At 39.0% G+C, this 11936-nt stretch overlaps 1 protein-coding gene across 5 annotated transcripts in view; it reads right to left on the reverse strand.

The window, feature by feature from the left end:
* Positions 1-6060, reverse strand: part of pbx4 (pre-B-cell leukemia transcription factor 4) — a 94299-nt gene extending 88239 nt beyond the window's left edge. For 2 of the 5 annotated variants that reach the window (XM_057860849.1, XM_057860850.1), the window contains exons 1-2: positions 5761-6057; positions 5131-5316 (exon numbers count right to left, since the gene is read on the reverse strand). In XM_057860849.1, coding sequence (XP_057716832.1) covers positions 5131-5316; positions 5761-5783 — 209 coding nt within the window. In that variant the 5' untranslated portion in view covers positions 5784-6057. Of the gene's footprint in view, positions 1-5130; positions 5317-5760 lie in introns of all 5 variants that reach the window. The other 3 variants (XM_057860848.1, XM_057860847.1, XM_057860851.1) reach the window with 3 other exon arrangements.
* Positions 6061-11936: the final 5876 nt, after the last annotated feature.

Below are 11936 nucleotides of genomic sequence, written 5' to 3' on the forward strand. Positions count from 1 at the left end.
TCGATGACAGATAATTTCCTGCCCCTTCCACCCGATAACCGATAATGTCACGCCGATAATTCTATTCAAATATGTACGTAAAATTTTAAAGTATACAAAGATCAAATGTTACTGTGCAAAAATGTAATTTAGTGCTATTTTTTCCACATCAAATGTGAACAAGTAGTAAATTCCAACATCTAAACAATGGCAATTACATTGTGTAATGGTAAGCTTTTGGCAACAATTACTTAGAGAGTAAACAACCAAGTTGCACAAAAATGCCTTTAAAAGTAAGCCATTCCTAACACATATCACATTACTACACTGCAAAAACACCTCCTTAAAACTAGCAGAATTGGACAAAACTGTTGATTGCGCACATTTGGAGGCTAAATGAAGTATATAATTATCGGATTGCATTATCGGTTGAATTTTGTTTTATCTGCATTATCTGTGTGACGTCATAATTGCCATTATCGGCCAATAATTATCGGTGACCGATATTATTGTGCATCTCTAATTTCTATACATTCAATTCATATTTTTTTAATTCACTCAATACTTGCAACAAAAAAATCAGGATTTCGACTCAAAAGCTATTAAGTAACTAACATTTTTTGTTTTATTTTGTTGTTTTTAAGTTGAGGAAAATTGTGACTGAGTCTGACATCTCAAATGCTAAAGCAGATGGTGGAAGTGCTCAAACCAATGCTTTTGGCAACAAAGGTCATATACGAAGAAAAGACCCACCAATTTTATCATTGCCCCACTCCAAGCTCAACTGACACCTACAGCACTGTTATTTATTTATTTATTTTTTTTAAAGATTTAAAACTTTAAAGAAATTAAGGATGCCATTCATCATGATCTCTCCAAGAGATATCAGTGGTTGTGGTTTGTTTCCTCTATATGTGCAGGTACCCAATTTGCAGTAGATTCATATTTTACAGCAATGTTGCACAGAAAAGGTGTCACTGTTTATTAAAGGACTTAAACAGTACTTTTTCTATTTTGAAATACCGTAATTTCTGGACTATAAGGCGCACCGGACTATAAGCCGCCACCCACCAAATTTGACATGAAAAAGGCATTTGTTCATAGATAAGCCACACTGGACTATAAGCCCCAGTTGTACTCAATGTAGAATGGGATCTTTACACCAAAAGATATTAACGGCTAACACTTTATTTGACAGCGGCATCATACGTCTGTCATAAAACCAAATGAACCACTGGCTCCAAAGCTTCATTAATTCAAGAAGCATCATTTTGCCATCACTGGCCACTTGGGGGAGATAGTCAACCTCTCCCGACACCTGCTGTCAACACTGTTGTCGTCCAACATGCCTCCGACCATGCATTGCAGCTCTGCATATGTAAATATCAAAATTCATGTTCTGTGCTAATTATTTCTTCAGTTGCTTTTCCAGTTGTTTCATTAATTGCTAGTTAGCTACTTTATTTGACAGTGTCAGAATAAGACTTTCATAAAACGATCATTATTATGACATGACACTGCCATGAGCATTAATGAATGGTTATGACAGATGTCAAATTACCTCACTTTGAATGGATGTAAAAGATCCAGGATTGACATACTGTAAATGGAGTTGGTGATATAATTTGCCAGATGACACTTAATGACATCTGTCATAAGCATTCATTAATGCTCATGTTAGTGTCATGTCCTAATTTTGGCGATCTTATGTGTTGAGTTAATTATCGAGGGTTGATTGAATATTTGCTTGATTGATTGAATATTTGCTTGTGTTCATATATACCTAATACATACATAATACATATTGCCATATTTTTCTTATTTGATATAACCAGTAAATGATTATTGCTTGCTATACTAGGTATAATGTTTAAGTGTTACAAAGTGTTAAAAAGGGTCGGGGTGACAACTGCCTTGCTTCATGGCCGCAACATTGCGTAACTAGACCTTCTAGGACATCATCAGCATCTTACGTCTGGACTTTCGTCTAGACTTTCGAGGACAATCTTCCATTCGAGGACATCTTCCATGGCCGCAGCGTTGCATAACTGAAGTGTCTGGGTCATTCTGACCACTTTACCTAAGTGCCCTTGCTTACACACGTGTATTTAGTTAGTTCCACCTACATGCTCAAACATATCCAACCAAAATCACATGGGTGTCTCCAGCTTCCTTTCCCCCTCCCTTTAGGGCGGCACCCTTCTGTGTTAGGTCAAACCCCTAATAAAAGAAAGAGCAAGGGTTTTTTTTAGATCAATTTTGGTGACTGTACAGCGTAATCTAGCATTTCTCTGTCTAGTCCCTCCTTGCTCTCCTTGGCCAAGAAAACTGAGTGTCTTCTCTCCTTATTTTTGGGTAATTTTACAAATGTCTACCTAAGGGTCTATTTTTGAACTTGACATTATGGCAGTCTTATGCCGCCGCTGTCAAATAAAGTCCTATCTATTAACCCAAATCAATCAACGAATAAGCCGCACTGAACCATGAACCGCAGGATTCAAAGTGAGAGAAAAAAGTAGCGGCTTACAGTCTGAAAATTAGGGTATATTGTTTTTCCCCTTTCAACAGTTATATCGTAGAATATCATGTATCAAATTTCTGACCAATATATCGATAACCCCTGTATCATGATACCGTGAGATAATCGTTATCGTGAGCCTTGTATCGCGAATCGTATCGTATCATGAGGTGCCCTGAGGTTCCCACTCCTAGTTACACCCTTACTGTATGTATAATGATTCTATCGTATAACCTTTTGAGATACAAATGATCACGATATAGCAGTGTTGTCAGTAAAGCGTTAGTTAGTAACGCGTTACTGTAATCTGATTTTTTTTTTCAGTAACTAGTAATCTAACGCGTTCATTTTTCTACACCAGTAATCTGATTAAAGTTAGTTTCCTTGGTGTCTCTGCGTTACTATTTTTTTCATCGCCTCATAACGTATGTAAAATGAAGATTATTGTAGTCATGTACGAAGAGCATTTTGAATAGAAAATGCTCAAATAAAAGGTTCCCGGTACGTGTTTCCATGACAACCTCTTAGCTATTTCCTGTTTTGGTCTCGTGTCACATGTGTTGTGGGACTGAGGCGGGTGGGCATTTGCGCCGAGTGTTGAGGGACGCAAGACGCTGTGAGGGAATGTTGATCTGTGGATATCCATGAATGAAGGTGAGTATTTTTCCTTCATTCTGGAGGGTATCAGCAAAAGGTTGGACTTCCTACATGCGCGGCCGCTTCGTAGCTTTGCTGTAGCAACGACGGGCAGTCATCGCTCCAGGTTGGCAAGCTTTGTTTACATCATATGCTTGCTGCACATTTATGCCGTGAGGTGATGTGTTCGTTTAGCATCTGTGCGATGTGTTGTAAGTCCGATTGAGTGTAAAGTGCTTAGTTGCCGCCACGTTTTGTGGCCAAATTGACCGCGTGTGTGTTGAGAGGACTACTTCCGGGTTGTGGACGCGCATCCGCGCCCACCACCTTTGCAATTTTGTGCAGTCAGTTTGCATTGTTTTACATTGGCACTGATATGCTGTTAACCATGAGCCGAAATTCAGAAGTTTTGACATTAGGCTTAATCTTAAGAGTTAGCGGGGTTTAATTGGTCGGTGGAGTTGATTTCAACAAATTCCAAGCAGTTTGTCAGATATTTCTTAGTTTCAGGGCTCCGGAGTGGCTAAGCTAGCACGAAATTCTGATATTCCCTTTTAAATTCAATCATCGGAAAGTCAATTACATGTGATGACATTTTTCTGTTGTCATTCTTATGTTGAGGCGGCAAACTGACAGATTACTTTTAAAGTAACTTAGTTACTTTGATAATGACGTAATCAGTAAAGTAACTAAATTACTTTTTTGAGGTGTAATCAGTAATTAAATTACTTTTTCAAGTAATCTGTGACAACACTGCGATATAGTCACCATTTCGATGTTTTGTCCCACCCCTAGCCTAACTGTATTCTCAAACGTGCCCTTCTAGGTAACAAAAACAAACAATCCCGCCTCGCGCTCGGGCATATAGCGTCATTCCTCCCCCTCAACGCCACCTCATTAATAGAAACTCGATTTGCGGACAGCTGCACTCGCGTACACATTATAGGAGAATTGATTGCACCCAGCACACAATGAAAAGGATGAACACTAGGGAGGGAGGGAGTGAAAGGGGAGTGAATTAATTAAGAGAACCAGGTGGTCAAATGTTGGGTGGAAAATCACTAGCTAATGACACATCACACTGTGGCCACGGTCTTGCGAGTGGACGCCTTCCTATTGTTGAGATAGTGAGGCTTTATCTGAAAGCTGACCTTATGCTCCCTAGGCCACATGGCGCATGAGTACTTCGCCGCTTGCATAGATTTGGACCAGGAATAATAGAAACACCTCTTGTCATATGAGCATTAAACCAGGAGTCGTATGAATGAATGGCTGCTGTCATCACAGGGAGCTTCTACGCCAGCCAATTGAGTAATCCCCGCATTCATTTGCATTTCATCGGATAATGACATCGACTATCAATTGATGCAGAACGCTATTCAGACACATTGGGGTGCAATTAGACAAATCTCATTAGGCGTAAACAGCAATGCGGTGCTGCTTTCAACCCTTTTTTTTTTGTATTATTTTGGAATGAAAAACAAGATTTACAGCAACAACAACTGTATTGACTTGTCAGTTCTCTTCAAGTGCGAGATATGTTTTTACAGTTTTATACAGGGGTTAATAAAAGGCTTTAAAATGTTACTACTACTGCTGCTGTAATGTAATGAAGCAGTTATATGAGCCATGCAAGTGCAGTTTAAGTGGCAGCCAAGTGGTTGGGGAAGATCATTAGCAGTTCAACAACCATTGTCTCGCAGCGAAAGCGAAAACTTTCCCAAGTAAAAACACAAATATCCCAGAGATTTTAGAGGGGGTTTTTTTACGATTTTTGGTAAAAGTGTTTGCAAAAAGACAGCCGAGCGGAATTCAAGTAACAAAGAACAGCCTGTTTTGTTTTTTTGTTTTTGTTTGTTTGTTAGAACACTAAAATGCGAGGGTTGATGGGTTATTTTGCGGAAAGTTGATTATTGGAAATTATTTTTGAAAGATTCGTTTGTTCCAGACCCGCGCAGAAACGTGATGGTAAAATGGCTCTTCGCCGCTCTTCTTACCTGGCCTGTGCTTCGTCCAGGCTCTCGTCGGTGATGGCCATTATTTGCTGTAGGATATCCCCGATGTCTTGTTGGGGCTGGCCGAGGGACTGCTGTTTCCGAACCGAGTCCGGGTCTCCAACATCGCCCGGCTGTAGTCCGCCAAGTCCGGTGAGACCCGTCAGCATCCTGGTCTGGTCATCCATACTTTGTTTAAAAAAAAAAAAAACAAGAAAACTCGGCGTTTTCCCTTCCTTACGCGAATACACACACACACTCGCACAAATAGCTAGCTTGTTAGCTAGCCCGTCAACTAGTTTCCGCGACAAACATACACTTCTTTTCCGAACAGCAGGTAGTTGAGAACTGTCGTTGTCGTAAAACACTCGGCGTAAATAGCCTACGACGTCCGCGTGCTGTTTGCAAAAAGAAAAACGACGGTATACACCGAGTGAAAAGCAGCTAGGTTAGTAGCTGCAACCCAGCGGCCAAGAAGCAGCAGCGGGGACACATACGCACGGTCCCTCGAACATTGTGCGGCGAAGAAAACTAGGCAAAAATACCAACGCGGATTCGGTTTTTTCCAGGGAAAAATCGAGTAAAAGCAGGGGAGGGAAAGACTTCGACGTGAGGGAGAGACAGCGCTCCTACCGCCACAGACTACGCTTGGCCATTGTTGTTGCTGACTGTCGCGCGACTACGTGGGATGTGCAGAACTCGGTGGTGGTGGTGGTGTGGTGGTGGGGACGGACGAGCTCGGCTTCTTCCACTCACTTGCTATTAAAAAAAATAAAAAAAAACACGACACGGCTTGCTCGCTGGTGGCGAAAAGTCCACTTCCCGACTAGGACTTTCACTGAGGTGTATTATGTTCGTGTAACATTTAGGACGCGACCCCGTGGCGGTCTGGAAATATTCGACCAGGTGAAAAAATCATGACGCCCTCGTGGCACATGGTTAGCCACTGACGTCATCAATATGTTAGTCATTAAATAGGAAATTCATGCGATTAACCCTTTATAGGGGAAGTCATAGCCTGCCATTGACGGCGTTAGACGTCCAATCTAGGGGTGTGACAAAATATCGAAATGGTGACATATCGTGATACGTTGTATCCCAAAAGGTTATCAATATGCTCCTGCCAAGAATCAAGATATCGTTTTAAAAAGGTGTCAATGTTTAAAAAAAAAAATGAACCAACAAGTTGCTATCAAAATCTTCCACCATAATACAACCCCTAGCAAAAAAGGGAATTTCGATGTCTTCTTCAGGCAATCATTTTTGTAAATCTCACTGGAACGGCACCAAACAAAAGTTCCAGCATCATCGCCGTTTCCAATGCAGATTCTTGACTCTTGACAAGGTAATGATGCTGGAACTTTTGTTTGGTGCCGTTCCAGTAAGATTTACAAAAATGATTGCCTGAAGAAGACATCGAAATTCCCTTTTTTGCTAGGGGTTGTATTATGGTGGAAGATTTTGATAGCAACTTGTTGGTTCATTTTTTTTTTTAAACATTGACACCTTTTTAAAACGATATCTCGATTCTTGGCAGGAGCATATCGATAACTTGGAACTTTTGTTTGGTGCCGTTCCAGTGAGATTTACAAGGATGATTGCCTGAAGAAGATATCAAAATTCCCTTTTTTGCTAGGGGTTGTATTATGGTGGAAGATTTTGATAGCAACTTGTTGGTTCTTTTTTTTTTTTTTTTTTTTTAAACATTGAAACCTTTTTACTGGAATAGCACCAAACAAAGTCACAGCATCATCACCTTCTCAAGAGTCAAGAATCTGCATTGGACAAGGTGATGATGCTGAAACTTTTGTTTGGTGCAGTTCCAGTGAGATTTACATAGATGATTGCCTCAAGAAGACATCGAAATTCCCTTTTTTGCTAGAGGATGTATTATGGTGGATGATTTTGATAGCAACTTGTTGGTTCCTTTTTTTTTTTTTTTTTTTTTTTTTTTTAAACATTGACACCTTTTTACTGGAACAGCACCAAACAAAAGTCACAGCATCATCACCTTCTCAAGAGTCAAGAATCTGCATTGGACAAGGGGATGATAAATCTGTGATGACACAGATTCTTGTCAAGAGTCAAGAATCTGCACTGGACAAGGGAATGATGCTGGAACTTTTGTTTGGTGCTGTTCCAGTGAGACCTTTAATGGCCCAAAATTACCTAATTGCCTGGCATTGACTGCCACTGACAGCCATAGACGTTCAATCCATTTGATGTGGGAGGGTGGCAGCGAATGAACGAATCCCTCCCACTTAAAAAAAAAAAAAAAAAGGAACCAACAAGTTGCTGTTGAAATCTTCCACCATAATACAACCCCTAGCAAAACAGGGAATTTTGATGTCTTCTTCAGGCAATCATCTTTGCAAATCTCACTGGAACAGCACCAAACAAACGTTCCAGCATCATCCCCTTGTCCAATGCAGATTCTTGACTCTTGACAGGGGGATGACGCTGTAACTTTTGTTTGGTGCTGTTCCAGTGAGACCTTAAATGGCCCAAAATTACCTAAGTGCCTGGCATTGACTGCCACTGACAGCCATAGACGTTCAATCCGTTTGAAGTTGGAGGGATGGCAACCCTCCCAGTTCAAATGGATTGGACGTCTACTAGTGACAACCTAATTCCAATTCACACTAGAAGCTTGTTTTTCTGTTTTTCTAAAAAGGAACCAACAAGTTGCTATCAAAATCTTCCACCATAATACACCTCCTAGCAAAAAGTATGCAATCACCAGTCTCGGACGAGCACTCACTCAGACGTTTTATCATGTAGAACCAGTGGCGCCACCAATGGGTGGCCAGGGATGGCCACGGCCCCCCCCTATAAATTTGTTGGCCACCCTACTAATATTACACATTACACCAAAGTATATCAGTAGCCGTGTCCTTAAGTCTTTCTGATAGTTTTCCCTGACCTTTTTACTGCAATAATATAATGAAAACCTGAAATTATGGCTTTTAGTTTTGGTGTGCCACCCCAAGATTTTAAGTAGCCCCATCTGGCCACCCCTATGAAATATTTCTGGAGGTGCCACTGTGTAGAACAAACTTGGATAAAAAGCTTGAAAACAATAATGAATCAGTTCAAAAGTGCCACTCTTTACCATTCAGAAACACTAAAAGAACTGAATAAAAAACATTGTGGTGGTCAGTGAATGTTAATTTTATAGAGCAAGTGCAGGGAAATATTTATGGAATCACATCACATTTATGGAATCACATCTATTCTAAACAAGGTGTCATTGGTAGCCCCTTTAAGCAGTCAATAATAATATAATAATAATCTAAAAAAATATAGTTTTTTTGATCAGTGGTGATCCCTCATTTTTCGAGAAATTGAAAATCCGCGAAATAGAGGCGGAGCTTATTTACCGTAATTTGCGCACTATTAGGCGCACCTGACTATAGGCCGCAACCCACCAAATGTGACACGAAAACGACATTTGTCCATGGATAAGCCGCAGCTATCCGCACTGTATTATCAGATATTTACACGAAACGATATTAACTGGTAACACTTTATTAGACATTGGTATCATACGACTGTCGGAAGACCAAATGAACCATCATGGAGCTTTGCAGCCAAAAAGAAGCTTCATTTGGCCATTAATGCTTCTTTGGGGGATACAGTCAACCTCTGCTGCCACCTGATGTCAACACTGTTGTTCTCCAACATGCCTCCTAGCATGCATTGCAGCGCTACAGATGTAAACAACAATCAAAAATGCATGTTCTGTGCTAATTATTTATTCAGCGACTGTTCCAGTTGTCTCATTAATTGCTAGTTATGGTATTTGGTAACACTATTTGACAGTGGCGCTATAAGACTGTCATTTGACAATCATGATTATGACATGACACTGTCATGAGATGAATGCTTATAATAGATGTCTGTTACTGTTATCCAGCAAATTATCTCACTTTTGAATGGATGTAAAAGATCCAAGCTGGACACAAATGGAGTTATTAACATTCCGTATTGGCCCGAGTATAAGACGGCCCTGATTATAAGACGACGCCCTCTTTTTCAAGACTCAAGTTTGAAAAAAGACTTTTTGAACACAAAATTATTTTTTATACAGAAAATAACTACAGTACATCTGAAACAAATGATTATAACAATATATTTGAGAGAAAAAGCATGTTATTTTGCCTCATTCAAATCTTAATATCTGAACATTTAAATATGTAAACTAAAGTGAAATCACATTCGTAAATGAATGGCTTCTGGTTTTTGAAATGTAAATAAACCAATCTATTGTGATAAAACAACAAAATTGCAATTCTTATATAATGGCAACTGTTGACTTCTGTCGGAGCTTTGTACTGGCGTGATCTGTAAAATCCCGTTTGATGTCCAATTGTTGCGCTAAAATTGTAAACACAGATAGCAAAGTTTGATTTTGCCTCGTCTCCCGGTACTCGCTAATAGGGTAGCTATCAGTGAGCTAAGCCGCGCTAGGCATTATGGGAAATGTAGTTTTGAACTGCTGCGTTTGGAAACACGCTGGTTGAATAGTTTGTCGGTTTATTTTGGTTATTTTTTGCGTGTAATCTAGAACATTGAATGAGAATAAAAATAGAGTGGGAATAACAATTTCTCAACAACAATTGTCGTGATAGTAATTTATTTAAAAAATGTATGTGGCACAAGCCTACTGTGTGTCTGTATTGACTGCACTATATTTCCACGGGTCTGCATGATTTTTTTTATTTTATTTTTTTGTCATTAATTTTTTTTTTTTTTTAATTTCCATATAGTATATAATATATACTATATGGCTTTTTTTTTTTTTTTTTTTTTTTTTTTTAAATTAAACTGAATTTTTCTGTCTGGACTGAGGAGGCACACTTTAAATATATTAAAGTGATATAGGTATGTTTGAGTGAACTTCGAGTAAAATTGAAGTATCTCGAGGCCGGGCCGAGTGTCCTCTTTTTTGGAAATCAAAATATGGTCACCCTATCCTAAACTGTGATATGAATTGGTTTTTGTGTGTTTTTCTTATAAAAAGAAATGAGACAACTTTACTATCTAACAATAATTCAAGTGCTAATATGCTTCTCCAAAACACAATACAAACGGACACTTAAGACATTGATTAGCATAATCGCTAACTAGCTAAGTAGTAACGTCTCATCAACAAAGAATACAAACATTACAATTGGCACTACTGTGTTTTGTCATTTTGCACAGGTTTTATGGCAAGGAGAACCCTGAACAACAAATGGCGCTTATTGCAACATGGGAAACTGTCCGTCTGCTTAGAACAACGACAATTAATTAATTATCAATTACACATGCAAATTAGCTTCACAAAGAAGATGCGAACATAAATAACGTAGGTGAAAGCGTAACGGCCAGTGACTGGCATGACAATGAGAGCTTGCCAACTGTCCATTACTCTCCCTGAGGCAGTGTCAAAGAGTGGGAAGTTTTACTTTTGCTTTTAGCATTCAGCGATTATCACATCTTTATACGGTCTCTTTAGTGCCAGTTAGGCATGTTGGCTAAATTTGGTGCCCTATGCGCTATTCTAAATTGGGCTTCACTCCATTGGAGATTTATATACACTTAGAAAAGAAATAGAATAGCGTTGTTTTTACCAACAACACCTAAAAAAACCATGTTCCAGTTCCCATTTGTTGCCTTACGTAAACGGGTTTATTCATGTATTTTTGACCCGTGCCCGCAGCTAATAATTTTTTTCCAAACCGTATTTTCCGCACTACAGTGGTATGAAAAAGTATCTGAACCTATTGGAATTTCTCCCATTTCTGCATAAAATTACCATCAAATGTGAGCTAATCTTTGTCAAAATCACACAGATGAAAAAACAGTGTTTGCCTTAACTAAAACCACCCAAACATTTATGGGTGTTCATATTTCAACCCTTTCTTGCCAAATGTATCACATTTGATACATTTAGAATTTAATGATTTTGAGACATTCAGAATTTTGAAATATCTTTCCTCAAAAAAAAAAAAAATGGATGCAAGTCAAGCATCTGCAGGTTCTATGAGAAAAAGAAAACAGGATTTAACAAGGGTTATAGATATTAGAGCGCTTATTACACATATTTTTTTTCTTTTTAACAAATTTGGGGAAAAAAAGGCTTCATTAATACCTTAATTTCAAATTTTGTGATTCTCTGACAATTACTTCATATTGTAGGCAATAAAGGGTTAATGAGAATAGCATGCAAACAATGACAGAAGGGGGACAAATAAGTAAGTGAACCCTCTGCCCAAGGAGCCCTAAAGAGCAATTGAAACCAATATTTACCTAACAATTTAAGCCAGGTGTGTGCCCAATCACTGTTGAGTGGTTTATAGCTGCCCTGCCCACTATAAAACACACACCTGGTAAAAATTGTCTTGATGCGAAGCATTGTCTGATGTGCATCATGGCTCGGTCAAAAGAGCTGTCTGAAGGCCTGCGATCAAGGATTGTTGATTTGTATAAAGCTGGAAAAGGATACAAAACCATCTCTAAAAGTCTGGATGTTCATCCATCAACAGTCAGAGAAGTTATCTACAAATGGAGAGAGTTTGGCACTGTTGCTTCGCTCCCAAGGAGTGGCCGTCCACAAAAGATAACGCCAACAGTTCAGCGCAGAATACTCAGAGAGGTAAAAAAGAACCCTAGAGTGTCTGTTAAACACTTACAGAAATCACTGGCACAGTCCAATATCTCTGTGCACACATAAACTCTATGTAAAACTTTGGCTAAGAATGGTATATATATATATATATATATATATATATATATATATATATATATATATATTGTTGCTGGTT

Source organism: Corythoichthys intestinalis, chromosome 16 (genome assembly GCF_030265065.1).
Source record: "Corythoichthys intestinalis isolate RoL2023-P3 chromosome 16, ASM3026506v1, whole genome shotgun sequence".
In the NCBI taxonomy this organism is placed as follows: Eukaryota; Metazoa; Chordata; class Actinopteri; order Syngnathiformes; family Syngnathidae; genus Corythoichthys; species Corythoichthys intestinalis.